The sequence below is a fragment of the Dermacentor andersoni genome, chromosome 9 (genome assembly GCF_023375885.2).
Source record: "Dermacentor andersoni chromosome 9, qqDerAnde1_hic_scaffold, whole genome shotgun sequence".
Taxonomy (NCBI): Eukaryota; Metazoa; Arthropoda; class Arachnida; order Ixodida; family Ixodidae; genus Dermacentor; species Dermacentor andersoni.
In genome coordinates this window covers 6499706-6517160 of record NC_092822.1, presented here as the reverse complement: position 1 = coordinate 6517160, position 17455 = coordinate 6499706, and the positions used below count along the sequence as shown (strand labels likewise).

The following is a 17455-nucleotide window of genomic DNA, read 5'->3' as shown; positions in this document are numbered from 1 at the left end:
TCTCCCCTTTAGAAGAACCCCGCCTATATATACTGTGGCGAGGAAAGCGTACGTCGCCTTGAAGAAGACAAGTCCACTTGTCGAAACGTTGGCTCCTGCATTCAACTTGTTCACGTTTTGCTCATCGTCATGGATAGATAACATGGCAATGTGGAAATAGATCATCACGTGCCAATTACGTCTTAGTGTCAGAAACGGTCTACGAACGACCCGACCAAATGATGATAGATGGACATGGAAAAGATAGCCCGAGTAGCGATCAAAACGTTTAACCTTAAAATTTGGAAGATATACTAACGCAAAACACGAAACAATAGTATGGGAATTTCTAAAGATGAATGAAAAGCAAATAACAGAGATCGCATGTACACAGAAGAAAATGGAGGAGTTTCCTACAGCAGTCGGCGAATACAAGTAACTGGTAGACGTTACGAAGTACGAGATAAGACAGACATGCCCAAAAAATTGTATTATTATTTGTTTTGAAAACATATACACATGTGACAATAAAGAGAAAGCGAGGAACAGGCTGGCAACTGCCACCGTAAGGTGTACAACGCCTGCCTACTCTTCAGAAAGGAGGGGACAAAAACACAGAAATGGAAGTGGAAGATAGGAAGGAGGAGAGGAAAGCGGGAAGAAAGAGAGACTACAAATATCAAAGAACGAAGCAGAACACAGAGCACAGGTTGTTGGTACAGGTTTTTGGATTGGAAAGAGGAAACCACGCAAGTGGTGGAACAAGGAACTAAATCCCGTTATGGAAGAGCGTAAGCAGGCGTCTAGGGATCATCGGGAAGCTAAAAAGTTGGGATTACACGAAGAAGAGGTGCTCCTTAGATGGAACAAATACCGAGAAAACGAAAGGCCGGCTAGTGAGCTCGTGCAAGAGAAAATTAAATGCGCAAGTGAACGTTGGGTGCATGACATATATGCAAAAGAGATAAAAGCGCACCAAAGAGATTCTGGAACCATATAAGAGCACTTGGAGGTCAAACTAAAAATACGAGAATGGCTATAAGGGATGAAGACGGTATCGTCGTCGAAAAAAACTATGTAGGGATGGGCGATTAATTTCTTTATTCGACTAACGATTAATCGTTGATCATTTTAGTATTTAAGCGAATAAACACTTTCGAGCCAGGGTTTTTAATAGATTAATTGATCAACCGAAATTTTTGCCGGGCACATTAAAAAAATATTGAAGCACAGTTTGTAGGACCCTATATTAATGTTTGAGGGCTGAACCAAGTTTGAAACGCGAGTGCATAAACGTTTGATAAAATACAATCTTTAAGTTAAAGACTAAATATAGTTGGCACAAGTGGCTTTTCTAAAGATAAGCAACACATGCTATAAAACGGCACTTATTGCTGAATTAAATAAGATACAGCACAGTTACACAAGAAATAAGAAAAATCGCGAAAGTAAAAGGTGAAGTCCAACTGAAATATGCAAGAAATTGCAATATGCAGACGATGCACTGCGGTACATCAGAGAGGTTATTAGGGATAACTTCGGCACCAAAGAAATCGTCGTTCAGGCTCACACAGATGCAGCAACAACAGAGAAGCCGGAGAAATTAAAAGTCCTTAAACACACGGCCGCAGGACCCCGTGGAATTCCTAGTACAGCGAATCAAAAACCTCGGTCTAAATAGCGAGGCACTGTTCACTAATGCCGTTGAGCAAGTGATTAAAACGAAGAAAAATGCGGTTGGATGACGTGAGAGTAAGGTGAGCCTCATCTACAAAGGCGATAAGGATAGGACGAGCTCGTACAGGCCAGTTACGGTAATGTCGGTGATATATAAAATGCCAATGTAGGCCACAAAATTTCAACTGTTGAAGTGGAAGGAGAAAAATGTACTGGGGGAAGTACAGAACGCGTTCAGACCAAATAGACGGTTAAATGGTACGTTTGTGTTAACTCGAGGCATATAGATTTGGGTAGGTCAGAATAGACCTCATGAATAGCGTTTCTGAATATTAAAGGAGTCCACGACAACGTAGACAGGGAATTATTACGGGATATTCTCAAGCACGAAGGCATAGATGACGATCTCGTGGAGCTGCTGAGGGAGATATATAGAGACGACCATGCACAATTTGTACGGGAAGGCCGAAAATGGAACGAAAGTTCACCAAGAATTGAAGCAAGGATGTCTCTGTCTCCATTGTTGGTCATGCTTTATGTTAAGGGCATAGAAAGACGACTGGAAAACAGTAAATTAGGGTTTGATTTGTCATGCATGTGTAATGGACAAATCGTGCAACAGAAGGTGCATGCACTGATGTATGCGGACGACAGAGTGCTACTAGCGGACAATGCAACAGAGACTTGCGAATAGGTGTGGCAACGCATCGACAAATCTAGGTCTTAAGTTTAGCACAGATAAATCTGCAATTATGATCGGAATTATGGAGAGACGAGTAATTACATGGTGTTATTTCAACAGCCATTCATATCCATAATCAAGCAATTTAAATACCTCGGCGTATACATAAACGAAGGAAAAAATAACTCAACAACCCATCAATATTATCTTAAAATAAAGGGGAAGCGGAGTGCAGCAATAATTAAACATAGAGTACTTTGGAGCCACATTAAAGTTGAGGTGGTGCGTGGAATCTGGAAAAGATTAACGGTGCCAACGCTAACGCTCGCAAATACCATTTTGGGCTTAAAATCGGATATTTTGCCGGGGTTGTCAGTTAACCAAAGATCGGTTGGTCGGTTGGCTTCCCACGGAAAAACCACAAATTAGGCAGTGCAATGTGACATGGGTTATGAAGTCAGAGGAGCGCAGAGGAAAATTAGTTTCGAAAAAAAGACCCAGGAGCAAGGATCGAAGTAAATAGGCGACTAAACTTCATAAATATCTACCTCAAAGGTGCGGACACAGAACGGAGGAAGAGGTCAATAAAGTTGTCAACAAAGTACAGGGTACTTGAACGTGTGATCATCATACCTTGCTGTTACATCATACCTCATATCATCTGTTACAGGCATCACCAACTAGCCCAACTTTCCACTTTATTGAACGTGTGAATTGAAAGCCAGGAGTCATCAAAAAGAAATGAGAGAAACGGAGACAGTTAAGTGGATGGGAAGAATGAAAAAAAAAAATATACCGTGGAGAACTACAGGAATGGACAAAGAAATTAGAAGAAAAATATTCGTATGATAACACAAAGAGCAATGCCTTGCTATGTGAGGATCGAGCTGCTTGTCTAAGGACAAATCCGTATCGGAGCAAATATTCGCAACAAGATGAGGCATGTGTATGCTGCAGCAAACATCCGGAGACCACTCGGCACCTCCTTATGGAATGCGAAGGGATTCACCCAGTGAGGCCCGTAGCTAACGTGCACTTTCCAGAAGCGCTTGGATTTAAAGTGGACGGAAGCATAAAACGGGCAGTAGAAGAGATAAGCGCAAGACGTTTGAGGATTGGTGAAAAAAAAAAAGCAGGGAAGAGGTTGATACAATCGGATCTGTTACAGGCATATGTAGCGGTACAAGGTAGATAGAGCAGTTTTGAGGAAGAAAAGAAAAAAGATTAAAGAGCATGTATACTAACATGCTACACTGAAAAACATGTATAGCATACCTGAGCAACCCAAGCAGGCTAGGTGAGTATTTCTCGCCGCCCCGTTTCAAAGGGAAGCCACAGGTAATAATCAGCATTGTGGAAGCACGAAATCCTGCTGGAGTACACGCCTCCTACGTGACTCGCTTCGATGGTGGCAATACGCTGTTGCTATATTGGTTCAATGCTAAACACATTATCGTCGACATTAATCATGAGATGGGTTGTGCCGCATTTTTTCTACTGATCGAACGCCCGCGGGCCTTATGCGTCTTTGGTGTAGAAATATGCCAAGCGTCTTTCATGCATAAGCTGTCTGCCAGCGTGTGGGCTGCTGCAGCCCTGAGGACATCTTTAGTTTGCGCTGTAGCCAGTCGGTGGAAGTGTTTTGTAGCGCGCTCGTCGATGTGATTGTCTTCAGAAATATGCGCTATATTTCAGCGTGGCATTCCGGCGTTCTCGAAATTGGCAGGCGCCATTTTTGTTACTGGCAGATAAAACATTAAGATGTTACTGGTAGATAAATGTCACATGCTGCGCTGTACATCAAAGAACCGTTTTACTTTCTGCCCGGTCTTGTCACATGTGCCCACAAGTTTTCACAATGTCGAAACAATGAAAAATCTCAAATACTTGGTGCCTTGAGCATGCACGCTATAGTCGTACAAGGATGCACCCCTTATTTGCAGACTTAGCATGCTTGTGACAAGAAACGCTCGAGGTATTTCTCTTCGCGCTTTACGAAACTTCTTGTTGTGCACGGGGCTGATATACATACAGCATCGAGAAACGCGCTTAGTAACCGTGACTACAGCCTTCAGGTTTAGCTGCGTGATTCATCGGGCTTTTGACGCACTGCGCAGCTGCTGACGGCCAACTGCGTGCCCATCGTGTCGGCCAACAACGCGGCGACCAACGGCGTGGTGCACGTGGTGGACGAGACGCTGCCCTCGCCCAACCGGACCCTCTACCAGGTGGTGGCCGAGGACCCTCGCTTCAGCACGCTGCGCTCACTGCTGCCCATGGCCGATCTCGAGGAGGCTCTGAAGGACGCGCACGGCCACTACACCCTGTTGGCACCCAGCGACGAAGCCTTCGCCAGAGTGCACAAGGACACGCTCGCCAAGTGGAAGAGTGGCGACGCCTGCATCGGCAGTGAGTACTTCTCGACACCTTCGTCCGTCTGCTCCATTGACCAAAGACGATCAGTGTACGCGCTCCAGTCGCGCGCAATTTTCGGTGACTGTTATGCCATCCCCCGCCATTCGACAGTGTTGTCGGCTGTCGTCGTCGATATTCAGAGCATTAGTCCCGGCCTGTGCGTGCACCCAGGTGCGCACGCTTGCATCGGTGCTGTGACCTCGTAAGGTTCGCAGACTTACCGCAAAACAGTCGCAGGCTCACTGCGACTGCTGCCCCTGTTACTCTGCTGGTCGTTTCGGCGACAAATCATTCCGAACCGCGCATACCCAGCCATGCAGGCCCTCCATGTCGCGCAAAGGAGTTACCCGCCTAATTGAATTTCTCAAAGTAAAATACGTCAGACAAATCGCAAAGTACGACGTGCACACATCCTACAGACATGATAGAGTTGGATTGTAATTTGAATATACGAGAAAACGTGATTCTGTTACGCGGAAACTCAAGCACAAACGTACCTTCCAGCGTTTCTAAAATTCTTAGAGTGGCCATGGCCTCTGAGATTTGCTCGTGTCGGTGCGCGCAAATCTCAAAGGCCCTAAAGAGGTGCGCCCGGTCCCTTGCAACACTTCCACATGGCGCTCGTCTCCGCCGCATCGCCTACGCCGCATTGTGGAGCAGTTAAATAAAGAACAAACAGGGGTGTATGCGGTTACAGAAACGCACCTTGGAGACTAGGAGAAGCCGCCAGTGATTGAAAGTTATGTTTGGGACCGGTGCAACAGAACTAAGTCGGAAAGAAAGGGAGGGGGAGTCGGAATGCTCATCCATTAGGAAGCCAAATGGAAAAGAATAAATTCAATATGTCGAGAGCCTCTTAGGTTATCAAGTACAATGAGTGGAAAGAAAACTTGGCTGGGCGTAACGTATTTGTCGGAAATAATTGTACAGAGAAGAATTCAGAGAGTGGAATGCCTAAGTGCTGGTATTAAGCGTTTTGGAAATGATGCCGAAATTATCCTATTAGGTGACATGAATGTCCACATACAGGATCTAGATGGCTATACCGACAACAACGGGAAGTCAATGCTAGACCTTTGTATAACGTCGTTATCGTGAACACAGGGCCTAAGTGTGAAGGGCAGATCACGTGGGAAGTGGGAAACCGGCAATCGACCATTGATTACTGTCTGATGACAGAAGGAATTCATGATAAGTTGAGAGAAATGGTCATGGATGAGGAAGGGTGTAGCAGCATAGGGAGTGACCATAAACGCATCATTTTGAAAATGGGATATGTAGTTGGGAAAGAGAGCAAGGAGCGCAAAATGGCCAGTCCAAATTTGAACGCTGAACAAATAGCTAATGTAGTCACTAGAGTCGAGCAAGAACTTGGCAAATGGCCAAATAAAAAGTGGGAATATAGTGAGCGTCTAAGTGTAATAACGACAGAAATACTGAAAGAGAAACGTGTTCGTTGGAAAAGAAAAAAAGAAACAGAAAAGCTTGTGGAACAGGGAGATACGAGAAGTGATCGCCGAACGACAGAAAGCATACCGAGAGCACAGGTAGGCTAAGAAGGCGCAGTTGCTGCAGGATGAAGTAGCCAGTAAATGGAAAATATACCGGCAGAAAAAGTATGTGGTTCAAATACTGATGCAAGCAAAGATAAAAGGTGAAAGTGAACGTTGGTTGTCAAAAATACGTGAGAAAAAGAAGGCCGCACCTAGAGTATCTTGAAACCACATCAAATTATTAGGCAGGAAGTCAACAACAATACAACAACATATCTTAGACGAAGATGGAAACAAATTGAAAGGGAAAGCGGCATTAAATTGCATTCGAAAAATAACAGCCGAATCTTTCTAAACCAATGACGAGGTTGTATTTGAAGAACAAAAGAGCATGCAAGAGAACGAGATGGAAAAGGAGCTCGTGCTGGCAAATTTCAACTGGAAGAAAGCCGAAGAGAAAATTCCTAAGCGCACAACCTCAGGGCTAGACGAGGTTCCCGTTTGGCTGATTATTGAACTAAGACCGAAAAGTAAGGAAGCTCTGGAGAAAACAGTAGTAAAAACTTTAAAAGATAGACGAATACCAGACAGTTGGCGACAAAGTATAATGAATTTAATTTATAAAGGTAAGGGGGAAAAAGATAGAATTCACTCGTATAGACCGTTGACCATCGGTAATATACAGGCCAGCAATGCAGGCAATCAAATTAAAGCTGCAAGCATGGGCAGAGTATAATGGCATTTTGGAAGAACTTCAGAATAGGCAGGCGTCTGGATGATAACTTATTTGTTCCTACTCAGTGTATTGAAATATCCAGAGTAGGAAGCAGACCGTTATATTTGGCCTTTTTAGACATTACAGGGGTGTATGAAAACGTAGACCGCAACGTTCTGTGGGTTATTCCGGAAGGGAAAGGCTTAGGTGACGATTGTCCACAGCTTTTGAGAGAGATTTACCTAGAAAATACCGTTTGCGTTGAATGGGAGGGGATGAAAGGCGAGGAGAAAGTTAATATCAACAAGGGACTGAGGAAGGGGTGCCCTTTATCCCCACTGTTGTGTTTATGATGTACATGGTGAGGATGGAGAGGGCGCTGGAAGGAAGTAATATCGGGTTTAATCTCTCATAGAAACAGGCGGGTACAGTAGTAGAGCAGCAGCTTCCAAGTTTAGTGTATGGGGACGAAATTGTGTTGCTAACTAAAAAGCAAAGTGATTTACAACTTCTGGTTTTTTGTGAACAATGTCTGTGGACAGGGAGGCGAGGATGTAGGTTTGAAATTTAGCGTTAAACATCAGGTGTTATGGTATTCAATGAAAACAGTGAACAGAGAGTGGCAATACAGGGCCAGGAAATACCTCGGGTAAAAGAATATAGATACCTTGGTATATGGATAAACGAACGCAATAGATATATGGAAACACAAGAAAAAACAATAACAGTGCAGTGGAAGAGAAATGGCGGCCATAATGAAACACAGAGCGCCTTGGGGATACAATAAGTACGAGGTGCTCCGGGGTATGTGGAAAGGTGTAATCGTTCCAGGACTTACTTTTGGAAATGCGGTTGTTTGCTTTAAATCAGGGGTACAATCAGGAATCGATGTGAACCAAAGGTCAATGGGTCGCCTTCCATTGGGCGCCCGCGGGAAGGCTACAAATGAAGCTGTGCGGGGTGATGTGGACTTGACAAGTTTTGAAGGGAGGGAAGCTCACAATAAAATTGATTATGAGGAACGACTGAGGAATGTGGAAGAAAGTAAATGGGCTGGAAGAGTGTTGAGGTATATGAACAGGAAAGACATTGATTCACAGTGGAGGAAAAGAACTTAGAAGCTTACCAGCAAGTATGCGGTCTGTAGGGTGGGCAACACAGCAACAAAAACGTCAAGCGGAAAGTCAGAGAGGCTGAAATAATCTCATGGGTGGCGGCAATAGAAAAGAAACCTGCCATGAGTAACTAACTACTCAAGAGGAAGAAACGAAATCAGGAAAGAAAAGAAATTCTGATAACTGAAAGGGAAGCTCATTGCTCTTAGAAGCGAGATCGGGATGCTGTAGAACACGCACTTATAAAGCGAGATATGAGAAGGAAGAAGCGTGTGCTTGCTGCGGTAAAGCTAGGGAAACGATGGATAATGTTTTATTAGAATGTGAAGATATCTGCCCAGCGGTCGATTTAGGCACCACTGGCCTCATTGAAGCCCTTAGGTTCAGCGAGAGGCAGGGGAAAGTAAACATGTCAGCAATAGAGATTAGTAAGAGGCGACTGGAAGATTGGTGAATGAAAAGTAGGGAAACGACTAACAACGGAGGCGGAAACTCTGGTCATGGGAAGTCAGTGTGGTTTTTTGTTTACTTTTCTTTCTTCCTTTTTTTTTTTCTTTTTTGACATAAGTGGGACAGTCGGCAGTAGATTAACAAGAGCTTGGTGACGTGACTCACCGCCCCGTTCCAAAGGGGATGCTCCTAACATCCATCCATCTATCGCGGCCCACGCTAGAAGCGGCGTTTCTACCAGAAAGTTCGCCTTCGTGCATAGCATTTTTTAGGCTTGTAGCGCAGCTCAAAACGAGAAAAAGAAGGTGGAAGGCGTAATAAATAGGAACGGAGGACAGGGTGAGCGTTAACTTCCAACTGATGGTTTATTTCGTGACTCAGAAGGCTATACTTATACACTCACATGATTCGCTGAGTGTATAAGTATAGCCTTCTGAGTCGCGAAATAAACTATCAGATGGAAGTTAGCGCTCACATTGTTCTCCGTTCCTATTCATTGCCCCTTCCTTTCTTGCTCGTTCCGAGCTGCGCTACAAGCCTAAAAAGTCATGACATACCAACTCGCCCAAACTGCCACGCCTTCGTGCATAGCGTTCGCCGCCAAGGTTTCCCGGCAACTTTAGGGTCACATAAGCTGCAGTTGCCGGCCAGCGCGAGAAACACTCTGGGATCTTTGAATGGCATCGCTTTATACTCGTAAAGGTGAAACCTATGCGTCCTCCAATTTTGGATTCTCGGTGCTGTCACTAACTTGTTGAGTGCACGGCACGAAGAATTGAACGCAGTTCGGTATTCAGTTCCGCGGTTTTTCGTGCCAAAACCACGATCCGATTATGAGGGTTGCAATGTGGGCTTGTTGGTAATGCATCTTCAAGGGGAGTATGGTAGCGCGATTCAAAGACGGTGAAGCGCTGTGTGCGTCCCTTTGTGTCTTCTCTTGTCCTGTCTTTGAATCGCGCTACCATACTCCCCCGATTATGAGGCACGCCATAGTGGGAGACGTAAAGTGTAGATGTGAAGACGTAGGGGGGCGTGAAGTATTCTTTCTTCGTTGACCAGTATAGTTTTGTCAGGCAAGGTTCCGATACATCCTGCGCTCAGTAATTTGTTAGCAGTTTCTCGCATTACGATCACATTGTACGCCATTAACCTTGCTCGCGTTGCCATCTCAACCGATGCCCGCAGAGCTGCTTCGAGGCCACTTGCTGAACCACGTGATCTGCACCACAGCCGTGCCCGCATCGGCGCGGGTGCGCAACGCGAACGGCGACCCGGTGACGCTGACCCGCGACGGCGACCGCCTGCTGGCCGACGGCAGCCCGCTGTCCGCGCGCGACCTGATGGCCACCAATGGAGTGCTGCACGTGCTTGACCACATCCTCATGTCTCAGGACAGCAAGCCGCTCGTGCAGACGCTGCGAGACGCCAAGATGAGTGACCTCGTCCACCTCATCGAGGCGGCCAACCTGACCGAGTCGTTCGAGGCGCTCGATAACTTCACCTTCTTCGCGCCATCTGAGGAGGCCCTGAAGGAGGTAAGCAGGTCGGCTGTGTCGAAATATGCAACATGCCCGCGCATAATAAATGGTGATAATCATGGATGTTCCTCATTTAAGGCTCGTACGCGCTAACGGGGAAAGGCCAAGAATCGGGCTAATAGATGAAGCAAGCGCCATGTCGCTGTTACGAACTTGTTTATTTTTCTCTTCCATCTCCCCACCCCCGCCATCCGTTGTTCTTCCGATGATCTTCTTTTTCTTCAGCTTTAGCACAGTCCACTTGTGCTACTGTTGGACTATTGCTGTCATGAGATGGAATGGTGTAGACCTGAAAAGTTATATTCCGTAACACTTCTTAACTATAAATGTGTGCCTGTCACTATAATATGTCTTAACTATAAATGTGTGCCTGTGATTTTGAAAGCCTCTAACCCTACAGCTAGAATATAACTGACAGAACTTTACAAGTTAATCAACAAGCCTAAGATAGTTGACATAAGCAAGTACAATATGGATAGAATTGAGCATGCTCCCAGGAACGGAGGAAGCCTAAATGCAGTGAAGAAACTAGGAATAGGCAAGAATCAGATGTATGCGTTAAGAGACAAAGCCGGCAATATCACTACCAATATGGATGAGATAGTTCAAGTGGCTGAGGAGTTCTATAGAGATATATAGAGTACCAGTGGCACCCACGACGATAATGGAAGAGAGAATAGTCTAGAGGAATTTCACATCCCAGAAGTAAACGCAGGAAGAAGTAAAGAAAGCCTTGGGAGCTATGCAAAGGGGGAAGGCAGCTGGGGAGGATCAGGTAACAGCAGATTTGTTGAAGGATGGTGGGCAGATTGTTCTAGAGAAACTGGCCACCCTGTATACGCAATGCCTCAGGACTTCGAGCGTACCGGAATCTCGGAAAAACGCTAATATAATCCTAATCCATAAGAAAGGGGACGCCAAAGACTTGAAAAATTATAGACCGATCAGCTTACTGTCCGTTGCCTACAAAGTATTTACTAAGGTAATCGCAAATAGTATCAGGAACACCTTAGACTTCTGTCAAGCAAAGGACCAGGCAGGATTCCGTAAAGGCTACTCAACAATAGACCATATTCACACTATCAATCAGGTGATAGAGAAATGTGCGGAATATAACCAACCTTTATATATAGCTTTCATTGATTACGAGAAAGCGTTTGATTCAGTCGAAACCTCAACAATCATGGAGGCATTGCGGAATCAGGGTGTAGACGAGCCGTATGTAAAAATACTGGAAGATATCTATAGCGGCTCCACATCCACCGTAGTCCCCCATAAAGAAAGCAACAAAATCCCAATAAAGAAGGGCGTCAGGCAGGGAGATGCGATCTCTTCAATGCTGTTCACAGCGTGTTTACAGGAGATATTCAGAGACCTGGATTGGGAACAATTAGGGATAAGAGTTAATGGAGAATACCTTAGTAACTTGCGATTCGTCGATGATATTGCCTTGCTTAGTAACTCAGGGGACAAATTGGAATGCTCACTGACCTGGACAGGGTAAGCAGAAGGGTGGGTCTAAAAATTAAAATCCAGAAAACTAAAGTAATCTTTAACAGTCTCTGAAGAGAACAGCAATTTACAATAGGTAGCGAGGCACTAGAAGTGGTAAGGGTCCCATCTGCTTAGGGCAGGTAGCGACCGCGGATCCGGATCATGAGACTGAAATAATCAGAAGAATAAGAATGGGCTGGGGTGCGTTTGGCAGGCATTCTTAGATGATCAACAGCAAGTTGCCATTATCCCTCAAGAGAAAAGTGTATAACAGCTGTGTCTTACCAGTACTCACGTACGGGGCAGAAACCTGACTGCTTACGAAAAGGGTTCTGCTTAAATTGAGGACGACGCAACGAGCTATGGAAAAATAATGATTGGTGTAACGTTAAGGGGATAAGAAGAGATCAGATTGGGTTAGGGAACAAACGCTAGTTAATGACATCTTGGTTGAAGTGAAGAAAAAGAAATGGGCATGGGCAGGGCATGTAATGAGGAGGGAATATAACAGAGGGTCATTAAGGGTTACGGACTGGATTCCAAGAGCTGGGAAGCGTAGCAAGGGGCGGCACAAAGTTAGGTGGGCGGATGAGATTAAGAAGCTTGCAGGGATAACACGGCCACAATTAGCACATGACCGTGGTAGTTGGAGAAGTATGGGAGAGGCCTTTGTCCTGCAGTGGGCGTATCCAGGCTGATGATGATGATTATCATGTCTGGAGCTTCCAGGTTACGATAATATAGGAATGCAAACTGCTAAACGGTCTTGACGGAACCATTCATTACACCGCATTAGGGCGGAATCGGGTGTATTTCTACAGCAGGCAGGCGAGAAACGAAAAGGAAGGTCTTAACTGAAAGAAATGCTCAGACGCATAGGCTAAGAGAAAAATAAAAAATGATTCCAAGTGGTAAACTGAGTAATGAGCGCATGCAGGATGGGTAAATGTACTCGTCGAGAGCAAATGAAATGATGTGTCATTTGCCTGTCCCTTGGTTAGGCGCAACATTTTTTCTTTACGTGGAGCGTTCAAACTCTGCTTTGGTGCTATGCAACCAGTCCGTGGGGGTGCAGTGAATGCGACGCGCGCCTCGAGCGACGGCCCTTGCTTACCGTGCCGAGCCAAACGTTGCCGTGCTGCAGATCTCGCTGTCCGAGTGGGAGGACCTGAAGAAGAGCGAGCGGCTGGCCGAGACTCTTCGCTACCACACCGTGCCGGGCCAGATGCTGTCTCCTCGGGGCTTCTTCAACAACCTGCTCGTGGCCACTGCGCTGGGCGAAGAGCGGCCCATCCGCGTCAACATCTTCCCGCGCCTCTTCTCCTTCGAGCGGCCCACCGTGACGGCGCAGTGCGCCCGCTTGCTCAGCGCCTCGAGCCCCGTCTGCGGGGGAGCCGTCTACGTCATCGACAAGGTCTGCTGGCGCTTAGTGCATTCTGCCTCGACCGTTGGTTCTGGCTGCGGTTTCCTTTGGGAGACTGCGCACGTTCGACCAAGGGTTGGGCGACGTGTGCATATTCAAGTGCCTTAAAGTGTTTAAAATTGAAACAAGTGAAACTGAGTTGCTCTTACGCCGCTTAGAACTTGCGGAAGAAACCTTTTCGTCGGCACCAAATTGGCGCCCGGTTGCGGCCTCTCTCCCCAGCGTAGGGTAGCAAACAGGATTTCCCATCTGGTTAACCTCCCTGCCATTCCCCGTTCTTCTCTCTCTTCCCATTTCCGCTTTTGTGCGCACGCGTATGAGTTGGCACTTGTGACAGCCCCTTCTCTCTTTTCCATCTTCGAGATGCGTCTGCATAGCAGGGCGCCGAAGCGACAATTCTCACAACCAATATTTTTTTTGCTCGTTGTACCCGCACGATCGGCACTCATCTACTTCAGCCGAAATGTCACGAACAATGCATCGACGCAATTCACACGCCATCACAGCCACGCGATGCGGTCGCGCAACAGTAAAGCACATTCTTTCGGTGACGTCATCAAATAATTCTGACCTCCTCGCTTTCCTCATCTGTGCCGACCTCAGGTGTTGACTCCGCCCGCCGGCAACGTGCTGGAGGTGATCGAGTCTGACCGTGAGCTGAGCACATTCGCGCGGCTTGTCCGCGAGTCCGGCCTGTCCGAGCAGCTCCGGTCCAACGCTGGTCCCTTCACGGTGTTGGCGCCGACGGACAGTGCATTCGCCCGGCTGCCCCGGGGAACCCTGGATTCTCTGCAGCCCGAACAGGTCCAGGCCTTAGTCAAGCAGCACGTCCTGCCCGGTGAGATATGCGGCCTCGGATACTCACACTTGTTGCACGCACATTAATATATCTGAGGCCTATCAGTTTGGTTGTCGTAGGCACATTAGGAACCGATATGTGTAGGAACAGAAGTACCCATAAAAAGATTACATTACGTAAGCTGACATTACTATTTCATCGCGAGTACATTAGGTTTTCCCCAACAGAGTTTGTTAATGGTTATATAATCTTAGCTAAAACTAAGTACAGCGGACAGAAGAAATTCCATGAAACAAGCGCATGAGGAAGAAGTGGATGGGTTGGTTGTGGGCGCAAGTACGACGACGACGACCACACACGGGGAGGGTTTCCCCAGTAATGGAGACTCGGGGAGGGACTGTAGAGGAGAAGCAGTTTCTAAGACTGACCTTAAAGATTGCGAACATGATAACCTACACGCAGATTAAAGTTATGTTGATGAACAGACGAAACTAAAGACCAAGGACGGCATAAAGTGTGTCCTCTACACAAACACCAGAAAGTCGAATCCATGCTCGACACGTGTATACCGGTACGGGTGTATATCGGAGCTTTGATGTCAGTCATCTGCACGGCACGGACACATCTGTACACGAATTGACGGCTGCTGCACACAGTCGGATGGCTACTTGCCGGCACATTGCGCATCGCGACCGCCCGCAACTAAACGATAAGAGCTTGACCAACCGCGTCCCCGCAGAGATGGCGTGCACGAGCGGCGTCGGCCACAGCGGGTTCCTGAGCCGGCTCGAGTACCGCAACCTGGACGGCACCGCGGTGCCCACCCAGCGCAGCCTGCGCGGCAACGTCTACTTCGGCGGCGCCCGCGTGTCGCGCGCCGACCGCGCCGCTCGCAACGGCCTCGTGCACCACGTCGAGCGCGTGCTGAGCATGCGCACCGCCGACGAGGACGCCGGCTTCAACTTTGGCTTCGACTTGCACCCGTTCTTCCGCTCGCTCTAGGCGTGGATGGACGGAGTTGTGTGGCTCGATAATCTGGGCGCTGGCAGCGCAGATAATCTCCGTGTGACGGCGCGCACTGTCGCGTGCGCGGTCGCACATTATTTATCTTCTGGTCTCAGTGTGAGGTTCCCACCGAGTGTAGCTTTTTTTTCTTCTATGAATAAACGTCCTTTTTTGTTACTGTTGTCATACACACGGTTTACTTTGTTTTCTCTACCTCTGCAGGTATTCTGGAAGACTGCACTGTGGTAGCAGTACCGCGTTTAGACGACGTACTTACTCGAGTCTGGGCGTCAGGGCGTCGCTCTAGTCTGGAACCTTGTATGAACTCGCACCATGCCCGGTCTACACGCGCACGCGGGGGAATCTAATTAGACACAGCTTTGCGCATAATTTCGCGATCCCACCGATGCTTCCGAAGGCCAGCGTTCCACTACGGGCACACAGCAGAGCCGGCACACTTCGCGCCGAAACCGCAGTGCTGGCTCGTCTCTATGACATCACGCATGTCGAAGTATTTTAATGCGATTACCATTGGTGAGCTGCCCGTCCGTCTATTGGGGTCTTTCTCTAACCGTTTTCCCGCGATCTCGTGTCTTTCGGTAGTCCGTGGTCTAAAGGCGAGAGCAGATCGGGCTGCTGTGATGAGGGAGCTGCATTCGAAACCAATCGTCGGGCCAACTTGGGTCACGGGTATGTGCGATTGGATATGCGCCCATCAACTAAAGTTAAACCATTCATCGCATCAACTTGTCACTGTCGATACATGTGCCAGAGCTTATGTGCGGCTCTTCAATGAACCTGATTCACCCCATTTCGTATCACTGAAACGGGGTATATGTGCCCAGTGAGCGGACGCGGCTCTAGGCGTCGGCTTCGCAGCGCACCTTCCACGGCGGCATGCGCAAAAGACGGCTCGCCGCCTTTGATAGGCGAACTTCGCTCGGAGCACGGTTGAGGGCGCTGCAATATGCGACAGCCTATGAGCGCGCTTTTATTTCGTGTTTCGCGGACTTTCTTTCAACTCCGAAAAAGAATCGCCACGCAGCATGTAAGTTGTCACAAAGAATTGGATCGGTCGTTCCTGAGCCCCCTCTACAATGTAAGGAAACGCACTCGACCCTAGAGCGAATTTTTAAAAAAATTGGATTGATCTCTGTTTGTTACCTAATTAAGCGGAATATGAAAAAAAAATTTTGAGAAGTGCTTCACGACGACAAACCATATGTTGATTTCACCTGGCTGCGGTTAACAACTTGTTTAAAATCCTTGGTTCAAGTTACGTGAAACACCCTGTATACAAGTAATGATGAAGCAGCGCATCGGCTTACAAGCGGAAACTTTGGGTTATCAGTCCTCCTTTTGACGCGAAGCTCGATGAAAATCTATTTTCTGCTTGAGAGTGTGCTGACAACCCGCAATCCGATCGCCTCTGTGAAACAGTGCTCGAAGCGTGGTATGCATTGCTCGCAAGGGAATGATTCTTTATGCGCTCAAGCTTATTCAAGGCTGTGTTGCTTCACCACACGGTTCTAAACGGCCCGCTTATGGACTCGCGTCTTATAATTCGAGGCAGAGGTAACGAGCAGAGAGAGATGGCTGCACGCATACTTAGTGCACGCAGCCAGTTCCATATTTCAAAGGTACGGTGACAGATGCGCACCTTACTCATCGCCTCAAAGACCGAAAATGGCCATTCGCTCAGCAGTCCTCGTGACAAATTCTTGGATCACGTATTCTAAGTTGAGCGTGGCAGTCCTTTCTTTGTGAACGTGCAAAGCGAGAAGATGCGGTTCCGCAAATCAGTTTTCATTCGGCGTAAAGCGTTGCACGAGCGCGTTGCCGAAGCTACAGCTTGTTCAGGTTTTGCCTGCAGAGACTTCGAAACGCTTTCAATTGATAAAGACTCGACATTGGACAAACTAGAAGGAAAAAAAGCTGGGCCGACATATTTATTTATTTATTTACCCTCAGGGCCTTTACACAGTCGTCTGCAAATAAATGTACGCCAGAAGTTATTGCTGAAGGTAAGTCATTAATATAGATAAGGAATAATAGAGGTCCCAGGACGGAGCCTTGTGGAACACCGGACTGAACGTCCCTATGAGGTGAGTCATGGCCATTAGCTGTTACGAACTGAGAACGGTTAACGAGAAAGGACTCAATCTATTTTAGAACGTTACGATAGAAGTTTAGTTTGCTTAGTTTATAAAGTAAAAGTTTGACACACTTTGTCAAAGGCTTTTGAAAATCTAGAGATGCAATCGGCAAGAGAAGAACGGTCAAGTATTTGGTGAAGTTTGGGAGTAAATGTTAATATGGCTTAGATCAAGACCAGCTGCGTGCACGCCTTCGCTTTTAGGCCGAGAATTGTCTTACTCTTGCGGCGTCAATCAACGTGCCCTTCTAATTACACTAGCTGCTCCTTGCCAGGCTGATCAAAGCGCCGCTGCTTGTCCCTCGTAATACGCTCGATCGCCTCAAAGTATTCTTTGCACAGTGGGGCTTTTGGATCGAGTGCAAGTGGTGGGAGAGGCGTGCTGGACACAAACCTCCTCGACGGCTCTGTAGGCCTTCCACTGCGCGAGGCTGCTTCAGCTGAGCTGCCACAGCGCTCGTGCTGTCCCACCACTCCTGAAACGCGGTTTCAGAATGCACGCGGTACATTGCCTC

The 17455-nt window shown here is 47.2% G+C and overlaps 1 protein-coding gene across 1 annotated transcript in view; it reads left to right on the top strand.

Moving 5' to 3' along the window:
• The window catches only part of LOC126526930 (transforming growth factor-beta-induced protein ig-h3-like), a 62297-nt gene extending 47326 nt beyond the window's left edge, over nucleotides 1-14971 (top strand). Inside the window, exons 7-11 of the mRNA XM_050174636.3 lie at nucleotides 4456-4747; nucleotides 9712-10061; nucleotides 12703-12972; nucleotides 13585-13819; nucleotides 14520-14971. Of these exons, the coding sequence (XP_050030593.1) occupies nucleotides 4456-4747; nucleotides 9712-10061; nucleotides 12703-12972; nucleotides 13585-13819; nucleotides 14520-14782 (1410 nt within the window). The 3' untranslated portion in view covers nucleotides 14783-14971. The remainder of the gene's footprint in view (nucleotides 1-4455; nucleotides 4748-9711; nucleotides 10062-12702; nucleotides 12973-13584; nucleotides 13820-14519) is intronic.
• Nucleotides 14972-17455: the final 2484 nt, after the last annotated feature.